Source organism: Falco naumanni, chromosome 4 (genome assembly GCF_017639655.2).
Source record: "Falco naumanni isolate bFalNau1 chromosome 4, bFalNau1.pat, whole genome shotgun sequence".
NCBI classification, from domain to species: domain Eukaryota; kingdom Metazoa; phylum Chordata; class Aves; order Falconiformes; family Falconidae; genus Falco; species Falco naumanni.
The window spans coordinates 5,026,618-5,052,607 of record NC_054057.1 but is presented as its reverse complement, the minus strand read 5'-3'; the positions used below and the strand labels follow the sequence as shown (position 1 = coordinate 5,052,607).

Below are 25,990 nucleotides of genomic sequence, written 5' to 3'. Positions count from 1 at the left end.
TCCGTTCTCTGTGCAGCCTGTATTTGTGTTTGGGATTGCTCTAGCCCAGGTGCAAGATCTTTCACTTGGCCCTGTTGAATGTCATGAGGTTTGCATAGGCCCACCTCTAAAGGCTGTAAAGGTTCTCTGGATGGCATCCCTTCCCTCCAGTGTGTCAATTGCACCACTCAGCTTGGTGTCACCAGCAAACTTGCTGAGGGTACAGTCAATCCCACTGCCCATGTCACTGACAAAGATGTTAAACAGTGCTGGCTCCAGTGCCAGCTGCTGAGGAGTGCTGCTCATCACTGGTTTCCACTTGAACATCGAACTGTTGACCACAGCTCTTTGGGTGTGACCATCCAGCCAATTCCTTATCCATTGAGTGGTCCCTCAAACTCCATCAAATCCATGCCTCTCCAGTTTAGAGACATGGATGTTGTGCAGGACAGCTTTGCACAAGCCCAGGTATGTAAGGGCTCTTTTTGAAATCTGTGCAGGCTTTCCCTGCTTGCTCCCGAGGCCTGGATGTGGAGATAAAGAAAAGGCTTCGTTTGTTGTCTGAGTGCCAGGCTGCAGAGTGATTATGCCTTAAAATGTAGTGAGGAAGCAATTAGCACGAACTCTGGCTCTCAGCTCACCTGCACATCAGTTCTGTGCACACCTGCCTGCAATGAGGGGCTGCCCAAAGCCTCCCAATGAGGGGCATGCCCAAAGCCCCCCACAGCTTAAATCCTGGTCTGGGAAGAAGAGACCTCCTTAGATGAGCTTGGAAGGAGTAGACGGCTTGGTGGAGCGTGAGCTGGCTGCAAAGGTGCTTTGCTGCATGTAGGCATATTCCAGGGCAGAACTTGGTTAGATAAGCGATTGCATATGACCAGCACTTACATATGCAATAAATGATCTTACTTCTTCACTGGCTTGGGGTCTGTGCCTTCATGTGCCACACCGGTAGAGGATGTCAGTTGTTTTTCCATTTAGAGCATGTTTGCTTAATCTGAGTAAATTACCTGGTTGAAAGGTGGTGCTTGGCAGCCCCAGTTTAGGTTAGGGATCAGCGTTTAAATTTGGCATCTAGGTGACACACAGAAGTTGAGGCAACATTACTGGCAAATTCAGCATACTCTCATCTCTGATTTTAATGCTAATGCATTGTATTTGTGGTTTTTTGATGGTTTTGTTTATTTTTTTTTATTGTGGGAGCTTACATAGTTGAGATTGGTGAAGCTGACTGTTATGATGGAGATGTTGGTGAATATTTGACATGTCTATCTTTTTATTTTGCAGAGAACTACAGCCAACAAGACTTCTGGTGCTCCTTCCTACAGCAGATGGTCCAGTTCACAGCCCCATCAGGTAATATGCCCTTGTCAAAATAGATATGAAGCTCAGGTTGATACATGCTTCCTTTTAAAATCAATCTGTGAAGGGATCCAATAGTGTTTCCTACCTGTATTAGCCCGACTAGGTCATGCTAATTTCAGGTTGTTGCAGGATATCCTGTGGCAAACTGTTAGATGCAGTTGCCGCTTAGGGAGGAGGCTTATACAGCTGTGACTCATTCAGTGCAGTGGTGCCCCTCTGTAGGTTGTCGGGAATGGTTATTATGGCTGGATCCCTCTATTGTTTGTGTCTTGTCACTTAAGTTAGAAGTGTTTGATGCTCTTTGGCAATGTGTGAAGTCATGTTCTCCCGTGCTGCCTACCCCCAGCCAATATTCTTTGCACTACTTTAAACAACAGAGTTGTGGTTATAATGGCTAAAAATTTCAGGAAAACTTGTTATAAGCCCAGCCTGAAGCTAGAAAGCTGGTGATAGCCAGGAAGCAGTATTATTGACAGTGATTTTTTTATTGAATGAATTTGAATGGTATTTAGGGTTTCTGTTACTTCATCAAAACCAAAGGACCTTTTTTTTGCGTACAGACAATGACATGGCTTGCTTTGTGATCAAAGAACAACGTGTGTCAACTAAGGCAACTTTGTCTTTAAAAACTCTTCAAGTGTTTGTTCAGTATTGATCCTATTAATATTGCTTTCCCCCAACTTCTACTTTTGCTTCTTTCTGACCTCTTTGTACATTCGTTTCCTCTTAAACACCCTTGCCCTTGATGTTATGAAAAATGTAAGTTATCCTGGTGAGCAAATTCTTGAACTGATGTACTGGATTTTTGTTTTTTGAAGGACGTGTATGCACTAAGAGGGGAAACTTCAGCAACATGAGCTGTGGCCTGGAAAACTAAAGCCAAAGAAACTATCAATTTTATTTGTAGTCAAATTATGAAGGGAAAGAAGGTGGCTAAATGCTTCATGGGCTGTTAGATATCTATGTCACCATCCTTCCAGTCTTAGTAGTTCTGCTTTCACAAAATATTTTGAGTCTTGTGCCTCCTCTCCATATAGAAGTATGTTCTTTTTTTTGCTTACTAAGGTTTCCAACTTTTTTTTCTTTCACTTTTTGAATATGGAATTTTCACTGTTGTGGGGGTAAAAATGAAGACTATGTAGGCAGAAGGTTAATTCATTTCAGTGGTTATTGCTTGCCCCATGCTAAGGGATCAGACAGCAAGCAAGAAAAAGTTCATGGAGTATCTTATCACTAACATGTACAAGGCTGAAACAGTAATGACTGTTCCCCTTTTTCTGTGTCTGCAGTTGCCCATTAATGTTAATGGGAGATGCATTCCTAAGTCAGAAGGAGATCATCCTAACAAATAGTATGAAAAGCACTTTATGCTCTACAGGCTTGATTTCTTTTTTGAGGAGGGAGGGGAAGATAAGTACATAATAAAGATTGTTCGTAATGTTACAACCCTGTCAAATCACTAGCAGAGTCGAGGGATTAACTACCAGGAATGTTGTTTGAAAGTATGTCTAGACCATCCAGCATCTGCAGGAAAAAAATTTGTCGTGCTGTATTAAAGCATGCCTGTGGTAACTTTCTTCCACCTGTGTTGTCCCACACACATTTTAATCTCATCTTCCTTTGTCGTTTACACTCCTAATCTTTTCTTTTTCATCCTTGTTTATTGTAAGCTTTTGTATTCTGTGTTCTGGGTTTAATAAGCTTGTAAACTTGCCTCACGGATATTACAAATACCTGTACCAACTGTGAGGCTGTATAGCCATGCTGCGGTTCAGTTTGGGAGACCCGAATACTGCTGTGCACTCTCATGAGCTGAGTGGCAAAATATGTGTATTGGATCAGAGACTTGTATTCAGCCTTACAACTTGCCAGCATCTATATATAGTTTATTTAAACATTTTCTTTGAAGATGGCTTTCCAGGAAAGAAAAAGATTAAAGTTTGAATTCATATTGTCTGCATTTTCTTCAGTCTCATGCAGTGAACCCAGTGAAGGCTTTTCCACATACATCTTACAAGAATTCACACAGAAGCCTAATAGAACTACATGGCTGAGACCTTTGATGCATCTAAGAAATGTTAAAAGTTAAATTGATTTCCTCCTTCCCTCCCCCAAGTTTTCTTTTTTCATTTTCTCTATCTGTGTGAAGTTCGAAGGTCCATTGAGTGAGAGATTTGAAAGGTGTTTTGCAGGTGGGGTCAATGATTTGCTGAAAACAACACATTTTTAACGGGCTTATTTTGCTTTGTACTACCCAGACATACTTATATTTTGTATTGGCTAAACTGAAGCATGTTTATCTATCTCAAATACACTATCTGCGGAAGGTTTTTAATAAGTTCCTATTAACCCATTGCTCTCATGGACATGTGGAATTTGTGTGCTCAGGTTTGTTTTTTTTTTTTTGATGTGAAGCTGTTGAGAGAAATTTTTTTTCCTGCTTCTTGAGCCTGGGAAAGTGTCTTGTTGCAGGGGAGGCGTCTTTAAAACTTGATTAAGAGGTTCCTTCTGACTGCCCTGGGAAAGAAGCATTACTACCTGCTTCACGCTAGCTTTTTCTCAAGCACTTTACTTTCTCAATGTCAGAATAAGAAGCCAATAGTATAAAAGGTTGATCTTTCTTGGAGCCAAGGAATTAATCTACTGAATTAAAGGACTGAGGGTTGGGCAGGGAAGCCAAACCAAATTTCAGCGTCTGAATTGGCATCCAGGGGGTTGTGTTGGACCTTACTGCCTTCAGATGTGCTAAACTGGCTTGAGGGATAGAATCAAGAAGATACAAGCTGATGCTAATGAGCTGGAATTGCCTATGCTGCCATTCTTGGCTAGTGGCATCACTTGATGTGTCAAGAAGTCTGCAGCAATTTTGTGAGAAGCTCTGAAGTGAACTTAGTCCTTCTGTGGTACTCTGCAGACTGCGTGTGCTTTCTGAAGTGCAACTGGCTCTTACTGCTGATGAAAATGAAGGAGGAAGTGGCACTTTATCAGGCACAATGATATAGCTGATTCCTAACATGCTGCTGCTTTTGCCGAGTGGGATGGCAGCCAAGGCAGAGTGTCTTATAGTAATGGCACATCCATGTGTGGGACAGTCTGTCTCATTAGGAATCATAGGTAGACAGGCAGGGTGGGACGCAAGGCACTTGGTATTGCAGCTCAGATGTCCCTAGAAGCAGTTTTAACATGAACAATTCTCTCATTACTAGCAATGACGTGGAAACTCTTGGGGTGGTGTAGCCAAAGTAGATGTAAAAATGAAAAAGAAAGAAACAAAGAATTGTTTCTTAGAAAAACAGAAGAAATGCAGTATCTCAGATACAAACCTAAAGTTGAAGCACTGAAAGTAACCGTAAGTGAAGTGTCTTAAAAGAAAGGCTGGAACAACCAAACAACCATTGTCCTAACTTGCTTATGTTGATGAGAGGCAAAAAGTGGGTAGCAGCTAAACAGATCTTGCAAGTAAATCCACTTTATATGCAAGCAGAAGACAGAGATAGGCTGTCTTTTCTTGCTCATGGGCACACTCCAGGGAGCTAGCCCATCAAGTCTGACTATTTGGTCCTCACTGTTGGCTGGCACCTTTGTGACAATATTCCAGGTCTCTTGCGCAAGGGTTGTTAGCAGAAGTATCTTTAGACACGCTTAGATTATATTACCTTCCAGAAAGATATGACTGCATCTTTACTATTAGGTGCTAAATGAGCCCAAAGAGTAATTGCTGTGTCTTGAATGCCATTAAAAATAATATAGAACACTTCAGCATCTTTCCCCTCCCTGTATCTATTAGCAAGGCATTAGCTTAATATCTAACGAAGTAAAAATGCAGAAAGTATGTCGAATGGGCTGCAGGACAGGAGGGCTCTCGGCTAAACTTCCATAATGTTCCTCTGTCTGGCGCTGCTGCTGCTTTGTTACAATTGCTGTGGCTTTCTGGTGTTGGCAATGCAAGCTTCTTGGTTTCTTGCAGATAGTCAAAGCTTTGTCCGTTGCTGAACTTGGCATCAGTGCCTTAATCAAGATCAGAATGTGTTGGGGTTTTTTTTACTTCAATATCCTGCTCTTTAAACATAGAAATAAGTACTATGATTTAGTACCCAGTGGTTAGCGGTTTTCTTAGAGGAATTGGAACAGACAGTGGATGTTGGTAAACATTCAGTGTAAGATCTACATTTCAAATATGCCAATTCTTCTACCACTCTATGTGATAGTTTATAATACAGCTTCTTCATGATTGAGATGATGGAAATACCAGTCAAGAAAATGGAAGCTAGGGAGGATGATATTCCAGCTTTTCTGTAGCAGCTGTTTCATTGAATTCCAGGTCAGATATTTCAGTGTATATAACTTAGCTGTCTTGTTTCCTGCCTGTTATGTGTGTGTCCCTGCTTTCCCCTTGCCTTGTTTTTGCACTTTTATTCTTCCTGTATATGTGTTGGAGCAGTAATGTGTTGATAAGCAGATAATTATACAGAGCTGTCAGTTCAGTAGTCTCTTTCACAGTGCCTGAGGTCAAAATGAACCTTGTGATCAATCATTTGGTATAAAAATAGAGCATTTATTTAGTTTTAAGAAGCATCCCGGGTATGGCTACTGGTAGTAGCTGGAGTGCTTTGACCAGTAGTAGCTGGGATTGTTGCTGCCTGCTTGTATCCAAAATAACAGGGACCTGCAGGTGGAATTAATTACCTGTTAGAGCAGGGAGATGAGGAGTGGTGAGTTTCCGTTATGGGATCTGGCATGTTTTCTGAACACAAAGGTTGTAGGAGTGCTTGTTAGCCATGGCTCAGAAGATCCATTCCTGTGAAGTGACTTCTGTTTTAAGCTGTTGGAAGATGCCTAGTTCTAAATACTATAAAGATTTCTGTATTTGCCTGTTCTGAATCTTCTTTAGGCTTTTTCCCTTCAGTGCCTCAAGTCTGACTTGGAAAAAGTCAGTATTAAGAAAGTCACTGTCTCCCTGATGACTCAGCTGTTGGCCTTTCTGCTGAGCACTGCAAACTGTGGCAGTAAACTTCAGGTTAAGTGCCTGTCCACTAGAAAATGTACTGAGAACACCAACGATTTTCCCAGAAGCCACTGAACAGCTGTCAAATGGCAACAGCGTTCCTTCACTGTTGACCTAGGTTTGAGCTGGACCAGTCTGCTTATCTAAATGAGTATCTTAGTCCAACTACTAGGGTTAAACCTTATTATAAAGGTCAAATGAGTTCTGGCAATTTTCCAAAAGCAGACCAGACAACCCAAGCAACAGAAATATGTCACTGCCTCCTGGCACTTGGCATATAACCAAAAAACTGTAGCAAAATTCAGTGGGCTTCATCGGAGTTAATGAGGGAAATTTGTCAGTTTTGCAAAAAATTGACATATGTGTAAAATCCCTAAATACCTCCTTTCCATAATACATCTTCTCAGAACTATATATACCCCTGTACCATACATCATCATAGTTTCACAACATTTGAACTTGGTTCTTATTGCACTTTGATCCTAGTTACATTTGGGTTTAAATCATCATTGGATAAGCACATGGGATAAAATCAAATATGGAATGAAAAAAAAATTGAATTCTTAACGTTGTTTTGACATGCTGTGAAGTCAACGCAGTGAATTTCAACAAGCCTTTGTTAGGCTTGCCTTAGATACTTCATTAAACTTGAATTTGAGGTGGAGGCAGTGCCTTGCAGAACCAAGTTTAGCTAGTTAAAATACTTGTAAGGCATGATGTGTAAAAGAAGTATTGGAAGAAGGATTGGAAAAATCAAGTATCTGTGGTCAGTGCACCAAGTTTGCTGCTGTTACTACATTTGTAGTATATGCCACATTATGCATATTATAGCTTTGTGGGATCTTGTCTGCTATTAATAAAGACTGACCTGTGTAGTAGGTAGCCAAATCAAGTACAACCCTGACTCATGGACAGTTTTTTCCTGTGTGTCTCATATCTTGTAGCACTTGCTCATTTCTCCTGCTAGAGGTTGCTGGTTTCTTCCAGTCAACTGGAAGTGTTAAAGGCCCTGCTTGACTTCAAAGTTTGATGATTCCTCAGTAAAATCTGTGGGCTGCTGCTTCTAGCATGTTGCTTTTGGTAAGACATCATAAGGGAAGATTGAACCTGGCATCTGTTTTTAAAGCAGTGGGAATCTGCAAGCTGCGCTGACAAACCTGACTTCACCAAGGTCACTGGCAAGGGCAGAGCAGACCTGTTAATCTTTGTGACTGCTATGCAAGCAACAAGAGAGAGCGGCACACTGGGTTGGCTACTCAGCCAAATGCATAGGTACAGCAAGATGTGTAAGCTATTTTTGTTGCATGAAGATAACTCAACCAAATGAGACTCAGGAGCTGCTATATCTGTTGCCAAGCAAAGTACAACATAAACTTAGCTTTGAAAAGCTAAGGTGTTTTTAAAGCAAAATAAGAAAGGAACTAAAAAAGGAAACTTCTGGTCAGTGGCAGAATATGAGTAAATGTACATAGCGTTATTCCAAGGTTGCTCCTCCCAGTATGGTACCTGTTGTGTTTGAAAAATTACCAAGAAGCCTACTGAAGTGGATGTAAAGCTATTTTGTAAGTTGCAAGCAGGATGAGACCCTGTGCCTGGAGGGAAGCAATGGCAGTAGATAAGGTCTGACCCCATTCTTTCTCTTAGTGCTTGTGGAGAGACCCTTTGTATCTGATAGCATCAGTGGTCTTCATCCTGCTGTGGTAGCAGTTGTGTATCTTTAGAAAGAAGCTAAAACTTATGTTTAGAAGTTAGGCTTATGCTTCATGCTTAGTGTAAATGACAACACGCAGGTCAACTGTCCTCTGCAATCTATATAACTGGTCCCTTTAGACCACTCCATAGGTTGAAGATATATATATATATATATATATCCTTCACCAAACATGATATTTGGGCATTAGTTCCCATTACACAACAACTACGTGAGTCTAGTATTACAATGCTCAAAAGTCTGGAGAGTGCATGCTCTGTAGAAGTTATGGTGACCTAAGTCTTGGTAAATTATTTATGCTAAATTTCTCCTGATTATGGTGTATAAACCTGAAAATTTAGGTGTAATGGTTATGGCTACATAAGAGGACTCTTCTAAGATGCGGCATTGTGTTCTCTTCTTCAAGTATGAGAGGAAAATACAATGGGTTTCCTTTCTCATCACTACTCAGTCAGAGATACTGCCGGTATTTTGTTGCACTTTCAAGTTGAGGTTCAGAAGATTCCATCTATACCCTGGCTAATCTTAAAATCAGCATGCAGTATAAAAATGTTTTAGTTCAAAATGATGTTTTTAAACAGCTGCCATAATAGGATTTTTTTTCTAGACCAGCTAGCTTTTTTATTCTGTTCACGTCATTATTTTTGTTGTTACGTCATTATTTTTGATGACAAATACCAAATGAGTGTATCATGTTAAGTATCTACTCAGTGTGCTCAGAGTAGAGCCTAGAGAAGTATGTGTGCTGGGGATGAAGGGAAGTGACAGCATTTTTAATGACTTCTATAGACATGAAACATTTCCACAAAGTATCTGTAAGCTGCACTTATTTTGTCACTCAGAAGTATTTTTTTCCTAGAAAGTGAATTTTAGAAGATTAAAAAAAAAACCCCACCCTGAAACCAATAGGATTCTACTAATGCTAAACCAATAAAGCCAGAATTCTCCCTGTGTCACATCTTGAATTGTCACCGAAAGGTGCCCTACCCCTTTCAGAAACCTCACCTCAAAACTGCAGAGTGTCAATTGGAGAACTTCCTGGAAATTCCTCGCATAACTCTTTCGCCTGTTTTTCTTGCTGAATGAAGCTTATTGATGTTCTGTCTGCGAGTGCTGACTGCTCCCTGTAACTTGGCCTATTTTGACTGAACTTGGTGAAGAAAAGGAAGGGTACAAGTTTATTGCATCTTCCAGAGATACGAAGTTCTTCTGCAAATTGTAAAAACACAGCAGAGGAGAGAGGCTGGTGGTGCTGCACCAAAGGAAAGCATGAGATCATCCTTCACTAGCCAGCAGGCAATTCATGGAGAGAACGATGTGATGGATTCCCTAACAATGGGGCAAAAGACTCAGTTGTTGGTGTCTGTGTTTTTTCAAGAATGAGGCTAAACTTTTTCTCCTGTGCAGATTTTCTGGTTAAGGGATGAGCTCACCCCAGAGCTTAAGGAATAATTCAATTAAAGTCAATCAGCTGCAAGACACGTATACGTTCACTATCAGGCTTAATTAGTTTTGTTGTTCACACAGCTACACCATTGAATTCTAACAAAATTCTATATTGGTTTGATTGAATTCAGAACTCTCTAAATCTTTAAGTCTTTTAAGGAAACTATCTCCTTGCTGCATCTAGCAACATTATTCCTGACTCTTCTCAAGGTTCAGATCTTGTCTGATAATTTTTTGTTAGATAATATTGTTTGAAGCAGTACATAATCTTACAGTGGGGTCTTTCCATTACACTGTCCGTAGTATCCCTGATGTGTGCACATTGACTAATAACAAAGATTGACAAAGGATTTTACACATTGCCATCTTGCCTCATGTTCTATTAAATGTCATTTGATACCTTCTCTTGTAGTTTTCTTGCGTTTGACTTTGCTATGACATCTTCTTAAAAGAAAAAAGAAGCTGCCTGCAGATGATGTTTTAACACTTGTCAGCAATTCATCATTCTTCTTACTTTCGATTTAATTGTTTCTGGAATGAACAGTTCATGGAGATTTTTAAAAATTCTGCTCTCTGGTTAATGAAATCAATTTGATGCAAAAGATAATTAGTATGACAAGTTGCAACCCACATGCATACTGCTGTGTGTCACTCGCCCGTTCTCCCCCCCCCACCCCCGCCTTTAGTGTTCCCATGCTTTTAAAGATTGGAAGATAAGTGGGAGCAGAAGTTTAAGTTATTTTTAGAAGACTTTTGCCCCCCACCCCTCACCCATTATTTAAAAGTAACAGATGGACCCTGCTCTTTGTGCCTCTCATCTTTCATACTCCTGAAGCCTTAAATCTGGAAAGGAAATGCAACTAAGAGACCATGGCTGGATCCACCATCAGCTGCACTAACAAAGGAGTTGATGATTTTTCCAGAGCAAACATTAGCCGAGGGGTAGGGCTAACCTTTGGAGGAGAAACAGCTGGCATTGAGCTGTGTCCAGGGGCAGGTCTAGGGAAGACAGTCAGATCAGGGCTGGTGGCATAGAACTGTTTCTCTGCCTTTCTAAACAAGGTCCTGACAAAAAGTTCTCTAAAACCTTTCACCTTTCCTGTCTTTCACATGAAAGAGGACAAAGCTAGCTGATGGATTGTTTTAATATTCTAAATTATGATCATTGTATTTGATAATTAACCATGCAAATCTGAAAGAAACAATTGGTGGGTCAACAAAAATAGATCTGCAGGCTACATTTGGTGGAATAGCTGAAAAAGCTAATTTGGTTATAAAGATAGGTTATGCTTTGTGATGAGAAACGACAAGGCATTTTGCTGCAACTGTCATGGCAACTTTAGAGCTTCTTTATATAGTCTAATTTAAAATGTATTTACCCTGTAGCAATGAAATTGCAATCTATGTATGAATCATAAAAGCTGGAGTTGGAAAATACCTATCAAACATATGGACCAGTTCCTCAGCAGATACAATTCATTTTAAATCTGTCAGAGAACAGATACTCTGTCTTTAAAGTCAGTCTGTTGGTCCTGGGTTGTTTTCTTAATGTGGACTCTTTCTAGAGTCACTTTGTCTAATCTTGGAGCTGGTCTTGGCTAAGAATCTTTCATTAATTAGAGACCTCAGTATTTCAGTTTTATTTCAGCAGTTTGAGAGCCCTGCCGTCTACTACATGGCTCTACATAAGCTTGAATAGTCATTGAACAGCAGTAACACTTGGTTATATCAGGATGCTTACTAATCCTCGCATTTCAGGGTACAGATCAGTTGCCTACTGAGTTAAGGTCTTGATTGTATGAGTTCTCCTTTTTTGTTCAATCAAGCTATGCTGATATTTGGAATCAAACTGTACTTCTCAGGAAATGACAGGGTTTGTGGTTTTGGGTTTTTTTTTTTTGCCATTCTGTGTTAACAGTGAATCAGTTAATCACTGGTCGATGCCAAGCATTGGTGGAAGTTACCTGAGACACAGGAATGTAGTGCTAGAAAGAAAATGAGACTTTTATATCTGCAACTGAGTTTGACATGAGGTTCAGAGTGATGGTCCTGCCAGCATATCTAGAACCCTTGTGTTATCCTGATGACCAGCTGTTAGACTTAGAGGTAAATTCTTTGAGAACTTCTTGATGTGTTCTTGGTATCTTGCTGAAGAGTTCTGTTTCAAAGGTCCATGATGATTGTCTTTAGTACCCTGCTGTTCTGTCAGTGTCTGAGAACATTCTGTACGGTGACCATCACACTATCTAAGAAGTAGGCTGTCAGCTTTGACTGGGATTTTTTTAGTAAGCACCAATGTTTCATGCATTTGGGGGATGGGATTGTTAAAAAAAGGCAAAAGCCTACAAATAACTTGCAATAATACCTCAAAGTTCACTGATGCTGGGGGCCAGGACCCTAATTCCAGTCTAAATGAAATATATGGCTCTTCTAAGACAGAAGCTGAAATAGGGTTAATGTAGGCAAAGAACTGGATAATGTGATTCTTTATAAGCTTGGCTTAGGTATTGTAGTAAATCCACTGTATTTCTTGTTTCAGCTGTAGTGGATGTGAAAGATAATTATTAATGTGGCAGGGGAAAATTTCAACAGGAGTGCAATCTTGAATTAAACATTCAAAAATGAAGGAAAAGCCACTGACAAGCTATTGAAAAGGCTACAGCAGTGAAAACAGAAATCCTACAGGCTTCAATGGAAACACTGAAGTTTGATGAACAATGTAAGAAGAACCTGACTAACAAAACAGTTAGTTGGTTTCTGCTGCTGTGAAGTATGAATGGTGCTTACATGGGGAAAGCACCTTAATTGTATTGAATGAGTGACAGTACCGCGATGGCTGAGATTGATTTGAATCCCTCTTCATGGACAGGTTAAAATGCAGGTGTTAATTGGATAGTTGCAAGATTAGGAAGGGAAAATGGTGTGCAGGTTGCTAATGTACCCATCCAAAACTTGTGGAGGAAAATGGTAATCTGGCAGAGTATGATAATGTCTTAGACTTAAAGCACACAAACGTTCTCTTCATGATTTACATTTGTGGGCAGTGAAAATAGTAAGCAAGGTTGTGCTCTGTGCCTCCATAACCATGGCTGACTGTAGGGGGGGGGGGGGGGAGGGGGGGCGGGGAAATGTTGTTAATCCTCCCAGTGACTTGTAGATGGGTCTCCAAAGACTAGATAAAACTCTAAGCCACTTAGAACAACTGAGCTTTATCGTCTCCTGCAGTACAGTGCTTGCTTATCCTGCTAAAGATCAAGCTCTGCTTGTATCCGTCTAATAGGAATATATTGAATCTTGCATGGAGTGCAAGCAGGACTTTGATCAATATTGCACGCACTTCATTTGAGGACCTACAGCAGAGGCCCTACACTTAGAAAAACAATTCAAGTAGGTCCTGGGAACACTTGACAGAATACATAAACAGATGATGTTATGGTCTCAGTGGAAATCTAGCTGTATTGAACTGAAAATAGACCATACAAGGAGAAAATGGAAGAATACTTCTTCCTTGTAGTAGGACACCCTATGCAGTAGGCCAGCAAGCTCTGTTTAGATTCCTTTAGATAACAGTTTTATTGTAGCTTTATCTCCCTTAAAGAATTAATGTAGTACACCTCCTCATACTACCCTGTGAACTTCTGAAGGAGGAGTTTCTCTGTGATACTTAGTGAAGCATACTATGGGTATCTGATAGTAAAAAATAAAAACATGAACTGGCCAGAAGAGGACATTGCAGGAGTCATTTAGGAGATCTTGTGCTTCATTAGGGGAAAGTGTGAATCCTAGAGTTAGTTTACAGTTTGGCAAAATAAATATTACCCTCAAGCTTCAATCGCTTGTGTTGCCTACTGCACAGAACAGGGAACATTCATATTAAATTACTACATATTAACAAACTGTGGGTTGTGAAGTGTTCTCAGAGGTGGATGTCATCTAATGTTTGTTTTTATAAATTTCTACAGGTTGATTTTTATCTGGGAATGTTGTACCAAAACACTTAATTTGGAAACATGACGATGGAAAATTAACTGAAAATAGCATTAAGTTCTGACCTGGCCACCATAAACAGCCAGTTCAAAATGAAAGGCTTTCCATGCCCTTTGGCTACTTGTTTGCAGTTCTACTAAGTAGGTCCAAGTCTTTTGTCACAGCACAATAGTCTGACATCCTTTGATTTCAGTCTGTTATTCAAATAACTAAATTGCTTGCTGAAGCAGATACCTATCTTAAACTTGCTCTTTTTAAAATCCAGAGTCTTCTCCTAACTTCTTAGTTATATATATAACTTATAAACTATAACTTAGTATAGTTTCTTCTCTAATGTTATTTCCCAAATACAGGATCCAAGACATTTTATGATTATTAAGCAATAGGGGCTACCAGCCTTTGCAGCACGAGTATTAATATGAAATCCTGCCTATAATAATGGCTGTAAAACTGTTGATATAGCTGTATTAAGAAGTATGAGAAATGAATCATAGAAGGCCATGTGTTTTGACTGGTATGGGAAATGCTTATGAACTGGAGTGTTCTCATGTCACAGTTAAGTGGTTACTGTTGTGCTAGAACTGTTCCAGAGTTCCTTCATGTTTAAGGTTGCAGGGATTTTTTTATTTTTTTTTTGTCTTCAGCGAGAAAGGTTTTATTTAGGGACTCACAGGCTGTATTGATTTTTTTTAATGCCTTATGTACTTTTTCCCACTACAGTATAGAAGCATCCGCAGAATGAATTTTGAGTCTTTCAGTCTTTCTCCCATATTGCCCTTTATATGATGTTTCTCAAGAATTACTCCATTCTGGTCCCTGAATACAAGAGTACTACAACTATTGTTTGGGCTTGCTTAAGAGCCGCAGGTAAACTAAACTGAAACCACCAAACTTCCAGCTTCAGCCTATACTTTGTCACTTGTCTTGGAGATGTTGAATATGATGCCAGTCTCCCAAAGAGGTGCTGAGGTCATATATATCAAACTTGCAACCAGTACGGACACTTCTGTAATTTAGAAGTGATATAAGGGCATCTTCTGAGGGAAGGTGAGCATCTGCATGAACTCTATCAAGGAACTGGCAGACATCTAGCTCAGTGGTATGTATCCTGCAGCGTACTTGGGTTTCAGTGTTAAAACAGCCTGGCTGGAGTCCTTGACTGGTGCCTAAAACTGAAAAACTCACTAAATTCTCATGAGGAAAGGTCATTCTGTGGATTAATAAGATGTTGAAAGGGTAGGAAAAATTATCCTTTTCCACAGCAGGGAAAAGTTGCCATTGGGGTGCAGATTGGTTCTTGTGCCTATGATCGCTGCATTCATAAATGACCTGAAAAAGCAGAATAATAGTGGGGTGGTACAGTTCTAGCAATTAAAAAGTGCTTGGGCAGAGTAGGCTGAAAGCTTAACTGCACTGAGAAAGTTTTAGGGGGTTATATGAAATAACGGTTATGTGGAAGAACCTAACAGAATCCATCTCCTGTTCTCTGACTTCTCAGGACCCCACAAAGCAGTGATTAGGCAATCTGTTCCAGAACAAAAGGAAGATTGTTCTCCTGGAAGGAATAAATAATGCGGAGGCTCACTGCCATGTGGTATTGTAGATGTAGAAAGTTGGATAGGTTCAACATGATAAAGCAAGACCTGACAAAAACGTCTGCTGAGGTTTATTCAGCATAATGATGCATATCAAAGTCTTGTCTCTGAAAGCTGTCGATGTAGTAGGGGTCAGAAGACAGGATTACCTACTCTGGAGGAGTGCTACTCCAGGCTAGCACTGTTTCTTGTACATTTTCTTGAAGCAGTTGCTGCTCTCAGGTCTGGAGGAGTATAGTACTCACGTGGACCTTTACTCTGAATTGCTAGAGCTGTTCTGTTGTTACTTAAATGCATGTTGTGTGATGTATCCCAAAAGTGAAGGCTGTGTTAGGTTATACAGAATAATTTTTATGTGTAGGGCAGGACAACTCTTCCAGTTTCTGCTGCAGTGTGACAATAATCCATCACCAGGGCATATTGTGTTTGTCAATATAGCAAAAAGAGGTAAGCATCACACAGACCGAGTCTCAGGCAACGTACTTTCCGTATCAAAGCCACCAATTCACACACAATGTTTATGAAGGGTAAGTGAAGTAAAGTCAACATTCAGAAAGTGCTGGATAACTTTGGGCTCAGCTTGCTCTGGATGAGTACTGGGATCCTGCTCAGCTTTGCTCTCCCTGGAGCTGGTGCCTGAAGAGATTTGCTAACAGCCACAAACTTGGGAAGAGGGGGGGAGAACCCCACAAACTTCCCAGTGAGGTTTTTTCCTTGCTGCTTTTTGTCCTTCAACTTATTGTGGTTTCTCACTCCGTTAAAAAATTAACTCTAAGCTGCTTTCCGAGGATTTTATAGGAGAGCCAACGCTCCTGTGTTTTTCAGAGCTGACGTGCGTTTGCAGCTGAGCTGACTCTTGAGGGAGGCTCATTCCAGCGTCTGCCACAAGGAGGCAGAAGCATTAAATCTTAAACCGCTTCTAAACCAGGTCCTTGGTACTTGCCTCAGTTCGTTAAAACTATGCTTTGGAGCTACCCAGAGCTGCTTCTGATGTATACAGATGATCGGAGCGAGATTTTTCAGGGGAGAATCCAAAGCTTCAAACAAGTTTGTGTGTAGTGGGGTTTTGCTTGATGTTTTGACGAGGTGTAAAATACATTTATATATATTTATATAAACATATATATAAAAACATATCAGCAATGTTTGAGACACACACAGCCCGCCAGCACCAGTCATGTAACAGTTTCCCACCTGTTTCATTTCATAGCTATCACTTTTGGCCACTTTGTCTTTGTGAAGGCAACTCTACAATCCAGATCAGCGACAGTGACATATTAACATTGCAGTAATTGTATTTTCAAATGTCTGGCTTCCTGTTCAGCTAATATGTTGCTTACTCAGCTTCTTGCAGTAATTTAGAAACACAGCATGGCATATTCTTGTTTCTGGACTACTTTCTTGGCGAGGATGTGGTCTGATTGCACTGTGATAATTCTCTCAGAGGAAAGCCATAGAGAATTCTAAAAAGCGTGAGTGGTTTAATTGAGTCTGATCCCTGCACAGCGTTACTGAATGCGAATGAAATCCCACTTGCATGCTGGTGAACAGAGTACTGAAAGCTTGATGGTGGTTTATTGTATGTGCTTTTTATACTTCATCATGCATGTGAAAGAAATGGAGAAGGGAAGGCAAAATTCAAAGTGAAGGCTGGTACTTTGTCTTTAATTTCTCCTGCTTTGCTTAAGTATCAAACCACATATGGCAGAAAGGTCACTTTGTTATCTGAAACAACTGCAGCTCAATACATACCTGAGCATAATGGAATTTGTTTAAGGACACGGTATCATTTGTAATGTCAGATGTCCTAGCTGTTACCATCTGTGTCAGAATTCATCTAGCTCACTGTAAATACGGGTCCTCTGGTGTGTGCTTTAGACCGCTAATCTCTGCTAATGTTAGTTAGTTTATGTGTTGAAATTCACTTAAAAGAGAATTTTTCTCCTAACTAAACGTGTGTGTAAGGAAAACCTCTTCTGCCTGTAAAGGAATGTTGCAGTGTATTGTTTAAGGATGTATTACAGGTTTAAATTACAGATTATGACACTTCAAAGGTGCTTTCTTATACCCTTGCAGCAATCAGACACACAGGCATGATGTTTCCTGTGGCTTAGCAGCTAACAACTGAAAAAGAAGGAAAAAGGCATTTGATAGCAGATCTGCATTTCTGTAAAGCAGCATATTGTTTCACTAGCAGCCTGTATGCAACCGCAAATGCGTATTGCTGAGAGCAGGCTTGTGCTCCCCCACTTCTGCTGCAGTGCACGAGCAGAGTAGTGGAGATCATGGCATGCAGTGTGCTGTGCTATGGGGGGCTTATAACTCATATACCACAAGCACTGTCTTTATCTTTCAGCAGCATATTGAGGGCATGTCTTTACATACCCCAAGGCTTGAATTTGGGATTACATAATCTGTCTTTGGCTCTAATTAGTTAAGTACACTGGACATTTTCATGTGTTAATTAATACCCGGTCAGACCTTATAGAAGATGCTGAGTAAATAAAGCATTGATATATTTGCATTCTTTCTTAGGTACTGTATACATCAAGTGATGGTTATATGTCCTTTTAAATGGGAAGGTTTTGTTAGGTTTTTTTCAAGCTTCATGGAAGGTTTGGATTGAAAATAATTGTTAATTTCTACTAAAATAACTTCAATAAAGTCCAGTTTCTGACCTAAAATTATTCTCCTCTCCTCACCTTTTCAGATTAAATGCAGCTTTATTTTTTAGTTATTTTCATTTCATTCACAGTTAAATGTTAAAAGGGAGATAGTCAAAACAGTTTAACATCCAGGCTTTGCTTTGCTCTTTCTCATGCTTTCGTCATGTGCTTCCAGAAAAAAATAATCCATGCTGTGTTGTACTGCTATAGGCCTTACATATTGGTAGACTTGTCACCTGTGAGAGAGATCTCTCAAAAACACTGAGGAGTAGAAGATAAATGCTTTATATACATAAGTTGTTTAATGTTCTGTTAAAACCAGGAAGTTCTATGTTGTCCTATTAATGCAAGTAACCGCTTAACCTCCTTGGCAACTGACCTTTCATCTGCTGTATTTAGGAGGGTTGTTCTTGTGCATCTGAACACTGCACAAACTGTTGTGCACGTTTGGCAGGCAGCAGAATATGTGTCTCACTGTCACCCAGGGGCTGCCTTGCACTCGCTTCTTCTGGTGTTGCACTGTTTATAAGCTGCTTCTGTTAAGAATGGCCTGCCACACATTTTCTTACTCATCTTGACTAGCCATAATAATTTTAACTGCTGTTCAGTTTTGCCATTTGACAGACTTCAGTGTCAGGGAAAGGGAGTGATATGCCTGACTTCCCATTTCCAGGTAAATCACAGAAAGACAAGGGAGTCCAGTTTACTGTAATGATACTTCACATTTTCAGATATGGCTGAGCAAATGGTCCATTGCCTTGATTACAGTGGTCACTGAGGTAATGTCTGACAGGGTTTTTTTTAGTTCCCAGGTGTCTAGATAATAGTCTGTGATAATGATGTTATTGTGTGGTTTTTGTAGTGTAATAGGCAATTCCTGCTACGTTTGAAAATCTGCTGTGTGTTTCTGCATGTCTGTAGCCTATTGCTTAGTCTGGATATCCCAATGCAGAGCTCTGCAGTGGGTCTTGAACAGTCATGGCCCTGCTGGGGAATGCACTCTATCTGTAGAGCCTTCGGAGAAATGCTTCTATTTCAGAGTGACTCCCACATACTTCTGAGAAACTTTAAAAAAGTATTTTATAGTATACAGCTAAAGTGTTTTGTCTCACTGTGTGTAATACTGATGTATTTTTCAAATCACCTTGAGGGTTAAAATGTTCTTGAGCGTCAAGGGTTTTTTTTCTGCAGTGGCTGACTATGCAAGTAGAATTGATATAAATTTTGCCTTGTATATTTCTCTTTCAAATTTTTATTTTTTTCCTAACTGTTACCTTGAAGTGGTCTGAAACTGGTTTGGTCTAACAGGTCATGTTCTTGTTCAGGTGCTATGCTTTCCTGTTACAAGGCTGTCTTACAGAAGTCAGCAATATATCCCTTGATTGTTTTTTTTTTCCTTGTAGCTGAGTGACTGACTTTAAAGTCTTCCCTGTCTGTTGGTGATACTTCCTATGTGCAACTTCCCACTCCTGAAAATTATTACAATGGTATAGTGCGAGTTTAATTATTTGTCAGATTATATTCTATTATTTTTTCCCCCATTTGGGTGATCATTTCTTCCCTCAGTAAAAGTGACCCTGGCACAAAAGTTCTGGACACTGGGAGCTGCCGGAACATGTACTGAAAGGTCCCTTTTTCCTCACTGAAGAATTTCAGGACTGGGATCGTTTTTTTAGCACAGTTTCAGTGAGACCCACCTCTCTGTGACTGCTGGATAACTGCAGCACCATTTGTGGAATCAAAAACTTCAGAAGGCATTCTTACAGTTTATAAAGCTATAGAACCTTTGAATTCACTTAGTCTTTTTTTTTTTAGGGAAAGATGTGTGTTGTAATGCTCATATATGTTAAGGTAACAGTGTAATCTTTGGGTGGGCAGCAAGCATATGGTCCTATACATAGTTCTACTCTGAGATTCGTATTGTTTTTCTTCTATCTTGTGTTTTACTTCCCTGGCTGTTTCTAGCAAAGAGGTGAAGATGTAATTCTTATGTCCGTTGCTGTCTCTGGAGCCATTTACTTGTGTTATCTATTTTGTGCCCACTGCACACAAACATGTCCTTGGTGTTGATACTAGTCTGTGATTTAAAACTGCTCTCATTCTTTTTAGTTTTGTCATATGCATAAAATATTTCATCCTTTGAGACTGCCTGCTCTCTTGCTGCTGTGTTCTTTCCCTTGGTTTGCAAGGATAGGTATAATTTTGTTGTCATAATTATTAGCTTTGATTCTGTATGCAAAGTCTTTCCTATGAACTTTGTCATGGCTTTTCTTTACAGTACTTATTTGTTGCATTCCTGTTTAACTTTTAAACTTTGCATCTTGTGCAAAATCCATTCCCCCCTCCCCCCCTTTTTACGCTTTTCCTGTTCTACTCACTTATTTGTATGCCTGCTTCCTGGAGTTCAGTGTGAACTTGTTTGCTGACAGTTCCCATGTCTAATTCTTGGTGGAGTTACTGTATTTTCTTCAGAGTCCTGTCTTTGCAGCTATATATCTTTTGTCCTCTATTGTCAGTCAGAAATTTTTGTTATTGTTTGTTATGATATGTTTTTACTGGGCTGTAGCTTTGCAGGAGCCCTGAAAGCCAGAAGATGCTCCTCTTAGTCACTATGTATACAATCATCGCCCTCTCCTGCACCTACTATATGCAGTGCCTTTGTCCTTTCTCTCATCAGTTCCTCTCGGCCTATGACATAAGTCATTCAGCTGTGCTTCCTTTTCTTTGACTCTAGGTACAGCTCTACATCTTATAGTAACCTCCTGTATTTGACCACTGGGGAGGTTCCCTCTTCTAAGTCCCCTACTATCATGCCTGGAAGCAAAGCTCGATGTCTTTACTAGGCCATCAGCCTATGGCTTTGGTGTTCCTGGAAGATTTCTAACCTGGTGTTACATGTTGCAGCTGCTTCTCAAATTCACATGGATGTTTCCATTGCCTCTATTGCTTGGGAGGAAAGTGCAATTCCTAGTAGGCATTTGCATCTTGCACTCAATAAGGTTGGAATCATTGCTTCCAGGACTATTTCAGGAAAACCCCTAAAACTTCTTTTAAAGGCTGTCATCCTCAGAGGGGTGATCTTTCTTCTATTTTCTACTGACCATTTGGAGGTCACCAGTCCCATCATGACCAAGCAAGAGATAAGACCAGTGTGATGCCAGTTTTGGTGCTAGCAGTAACTCTGCTACTTGACCAAAGTAACAAGTGAGCAGGCAAAAACATTCTAAAACTTTGTGGAAATTCCTGATGCTTGCATCCTTCATGGAAGGAAGCGGGTTCTCCAATGAACGCACTATAATTTTATTTTTTATTTTTTTCAGACCTGCTCCTTCTGGTGACTAGAACAGAGGTAAGTTTAAAAAGGAGGCCAAGAGATGAGGAATCTTTTTGATACAGTGTGTTGGCTCTTCTCCTGCCAGTCTTTTTTTCCTCCTTTAGGCATACTGAAATGAAGCCTCACATTCTGATACTCAGCAACCCACTGACTTGGTCTAAACCACATGATGAAACCTTTTAAGCAATGGGAACACCAGCTGTCTCTTTCTGGAGGCTTTTTCTGACAGGTCTACTGTATCCAAGTGGAATTACGGAAAGGTTTGCAAACTGTTCCTCCACAATGGTTTGCCACTGGGAGCTCCTCGTAATTAAAAAGGCTTACAAAAGGAAGACTGAATGGGCTGGAGTCTTAACAGTCTAATTCCCTTCCCCCCGCCCCGCACAAGTTTTTTACGCTTGTAAATGCTCATGTTTCTTTCTCACGTCTGTGTTCCTTCTTGGGCACCTGCTACTGCTGATCTTGTAGAAGGGCCTTCCCCTCTCCCTTCTTCATCTTTGCTCACTCACAGTCCCATTCATGCTATGAGCTGAGCCTGAAACATACCAGGAACAAACTGTAGAAAATCCTTTCTGACCCAGAGGCTGAGTCTTCAGTGGAGAAAACAACTGAGCTGGTATCTCTACTCAGATGTACTTTCTTTTGCCTGAGCTTCATTACGGCACTGCTGCTAAGCTGTTTCTGTCATTTAGTGGATTCTGGCTGCAACAGCCCATCTGTGAGGACCAGTCAAGAAATGTGAGATTCACTGAGGTGCTACTGTTTTTATGGTCTAATAGTAGTTTGAACTGTAGAGTGGAGGAACTGGCCAATGAGTGCTTTTGCTAGTGAACTGTGAGCATATGGATAACCTCTGATGAGAAAGAAATTCAAAACACTTCTGCCCATACAATTTCATACTTCAAGTTGTGTGACTTCAGGTAGTATTGGTCCCACTTGTCTTTTGAGGAGGGAGGAGAGAAGTCTTTCAGTTCCACTGCGATAAGTAGTGTTAGTAGATACTGACACTTGTGTTTCAGGCTTCCTTGTGTGATAATATATGATGTTTGTAGACAAATACTGTTACAGTCCTTCACGTTTCCCAAGAAATTCTAGTCCAAAATAGAAGATATTCTTTTGAGAATAAATATATTCAGCATAGGTACTGACAAAGTACTCGCAAGGAATACCAGAGTAGAGCTTGTTCTAGTTGCAAGTGAAGATGTACTTAGAGAGGAAAAGGAGCCCTTGGCCCTATTGGTCTCCAGGCAAGGTTTGTTTTTCAGTTGGATTTGGGGAGACTAACTTTTTTTTTTTTGCTAGTGTTTGTATATAATTCTGCCATCATATATGCACTTTGGAAACATCATTTTTCTGAATATTTGAGAAGGCGTATGTTGAATGATGTATAGGGTTTCTAGGAATTAATGGTCCTCTGCTGTTAAAACGCGCAGATGTTTTTGACAATCTCCTGACATAACTAAGAGTAGGGCTGCTCTTATTATCCCTTTTATCCATGCCTTTAACAATTTAAAAGATTTGAAGGGTTTTTTCCTTTTCTGATCAAAAGATATTCTACTGACGAACTTTTAACGAGGCAAGGTGTGCTGTTGGACCTTGTACTAACAAAGGAGGAGTGGTTGGGGGCAGCCTTGGCTACAGTGACCATGACATAGTGGAGTTCAGGTACCTGCATGGAGGAAGCAGGGCAATAAGTAGGATTGTAACCCTGGACTTTAGGAGAGCTAACGTGGGCCTCTTCAAGGACCTTCTCGGAGCAATACCTTGGGTTAGGGCCCTAGAAGGTAGGAAGGTCTGAGAGAGCTGGCTTAATATTCAGGCATCAGTTCCTCCAGGCTCAAGATGGATGCATCCCTATAAGTAAGAAATCAAGCTGGGGGGTGGGGGTGGGTGGGGCGGCAGGAGGCCTGCATGGATGAGCAAGGAGCTTCTGGCAAGACTCAAACAGAAGATGAAAGCTTACAGAATGTGGAAAAAGGGACAGGCCACTTGGAAGGAATATAGGAACATTGTCAGAACATTCAGGGATGCAACAAGGAAGACTAAGGTACATTTGGAATCAAATCTGGAGATGGATATCAAAGGAAATAAGTGCTTCCGCAAGTACATGAGTTGGAAAAGGATCATTAGGGGGAAATGTGGGCTTGTTGAATGAGGTGGGTGCCTCGGTGCTGCAGAATACAGAGAAGGTGGAGTTACTGAATGCCACCTTTGCTTCAGTCTTTACTGCCAAGGCCAGCCCTCAGGAATCCCAGACCCTGGAGGCAAGAGAGAAAGTCTGGGGAAGGGAAGCTTGCTTGGTTGGGGAGGATCATGTTAGATCATTTAGACAAACTTGACAGCTACAAATCTATGGACCACAATGGGATGCAACCCAGAGTGCTGAGGGAGCTGGCAAATGTTCTTGCGAAGCCACTCTCCATCATCTTTGAAAGGTCATGGAGAACAGGAGAGGTGCCTGAGAGCTGGAGGAAAGCCAGTGTCACTCCAGCCTTCACAAAGAGCAGAAAAGAGGACCCAGGAAACTACAGGACGGTCAGCCTCACCTCTGTCTCTGCAATGGACTAGTTAAAAAAGGAAGCTAATGAACTTTTGTAAAGGCCAGCGCGGGGTGCTGCCCTGGGGAGGGACAGCCCCTGCACCAGCACAGGCTGGGGGGGGGCTGCTGGGGGGCAGCTCTGCGGGGAAGGGCCGGGCGGTGCTGGGGGACAGCCGGTTGCCCGCGGGCCAGCGGTGGCCCTGTGGCCGAGAAGGCGGGTGGGACGCTGGGGCGCGTTAGGGGCAGCGTGGCCAGCGGGTGCAGGGAGCTGATCCTGCCCCTCTGCTCGGGCTGGTGAGGCCCATCGGGAGTGCTGGGCCCAGCGCTGGGCTCCCCAGTCACGGGAGACGGGGAGCTGCTGGGGAGGGCCCAGCGGGGGCTGCGGAGCTGGTGAGGGGCCTGGAGCACCTCCCTGGTGAGGAGAGGCTGGCAGAGCTGGGGCTGTGGAGCTGGAGAAGGCCGAGGGGGGTCTCACCCCTGCGTACCAACACCTTAAGGGTGGGTGGCAGGAGGACGGGGCCGGGCTCCTTCCAGTGGTGCCCAGCGACAGGACCGGGGGCAACGGGCACAAACTGCAACACGGGAAGTTCCAGCTGAATATGAGGAAAAAGCTCTTTACTTGGAGGGTGGCGGAGCCCTGGCCCAGGCTGCCCAGGGAGGTGTTGGAGCCTCCTTCTCTGGAGTTATTCAAAATCCACCTGAATGTGACTTGGTGCAACCTGCTGTAGGTGAACCTGCTTCAGCAGGGGGTTGGACTAGATGATCTCCAGAGGTGCCTTCCAATGCTAACCGTCCTCTGAATCTGTGATTGACTGGCACTCAGTCAACAGGCAGCTGTTATTCCTATACATGTGATAGAGCAGATTGATGTATATGCAGACCTTGTGTGACATCAGTTGTTGTCTTTTGTTGAATGTTGGCAGCTTTTTCAGACCTCTTAGTTTCTAACTTCTAACATGCCTGTAGGAGCTGCCTTGGCTTTCCATCCCATTTTGTTTAACATGTGTTAGAGGCAAGACAGTGAAATGTTCTTTTTTATCTCTTCCTGTATGTTTTTTGTGGTCCCTTTTCAGATACCTTCTAGAAGTATGGTTTCTGGAAAAACTGCAGTTTCCTCTCTTAAAAATCAGTTATATCTTCACTCATGTAGTTTGGGTGATTGTAAATACAGATCTTAGTTTTATTCTTTTCCTTCCCCTGTTTTATTGCTTTTTTTTGGTCCCCTCTAAGTATGAGCTAGCAGGCTGCATGCATGAAAGAGTGGATGTGTCTGTCTTGTGGCCTATTTGTGATGAACAACTTGTTTTGGCTTTTTTTAATATGTGAGATGTCGGCGTAGCACCCCAACAATATGTGAATATGTGCTTTATTGATCTCTCCGTGGCTGAGCTATGAAGGTCTGATCTTGCAAGTATTTATACGCTTAACCTTAGGGTCCTGAGGAAATGTACCAGTTTGTTTGACATTACTGGCAAACATTAAAGTCAGGGCTGTTCCCGGCGTATGTGCATGTTGAATACAACTGGTTTTTTCCCATACTGACTCAATTGCTACTTGTAAGAAGATACAGACCACTCACTAGTTTAATAGTCTAGCTTTTTAAAGTACACCAGTTTAACTTGAGGACCAAAATTATGACTCTTCTGTATGATCTAAGTAAGAGTTTGCTGACTTGGAAGACAATATTTGCCACGTAATTTGTTTTGGTTTTTTTTTTTTTTTGGTCTTATAGTAACCTTGGAGTTAGTAGGGTTACATCAATAGCTGTAGCAACAAGAAGTAAACAGTCACAGTACCCTAGTTGTTCTTTTGATATAATAGTAAGCTGCATTAGTCATAAATGCTGATACTCACAAATTAGTATTTATTCACGAGCCTCTTGGTTGCTCTTAAGTATTTACTTTTTGGATATTGATTTGCTTTAAGGAGCATTAACAAAATGATGATCATCTGTTGGTTGAAAGGCTATGAATGTTTAGTGCTTCAAGCAGGAAGATTTATGCATGAAATCACTGGTAGTAAATGGGATCATGACACTTAAAGATACACTTTTACTGATGCTTCCCTTGGTAGCTCAGTTGGAGGCAGCATTTTTCTGTGGTTCTGCATTTGTAGGGGTCTGGAGTGTGAACTATCTGCAAGGCTCCACCCAAGCTTCATGTGTGCACATCAGATGCAATGTTTTACCAATTTTTTTTTCTTTTTTGAAGGTAGGTGATAATACAAAATGGCATAACTGTTTCGAATTTGGAGTATTACGCATAAAAGCACAACAGTGTGAATACCTAAAAGTGTCTTACTTCTGTTCTTAGCAATTGCTGGCCTAGTCCATTGGACAATTATGACAAGTGTTGACCTGAAGC

The 25,990-nt window shown here is 41.2% G+C and overlaps 1 protein-coding gene across 7 annotated transcripts in view; it reads left to right on the top strand.

Annotated features, from left to right (window-relative positions):
* Nucleotides 1-25,990, top strand: part of RBMS3 (RNA binding motif single stranded interacting protein 3) — a 719,039-nt gene that overhangs the window by 106,971 nt on the left and 586,078 nt on the right. For all 7 annotated transcript variants that reach the window (XM_040589729.1, XM_040589728.1, XM_040589727.1 and 4 more), the window contains one exon: nucleotides 1,267-1,335. In XM_040589729.1, coding sequence (XP_040445663.1) covers nucleotides 1,267-1,335 — 69 coding nt within the window. The remainder of the gene's footprint in view (nucleotides 1-1,266; nucleotides 1,336-25,990) is intronic.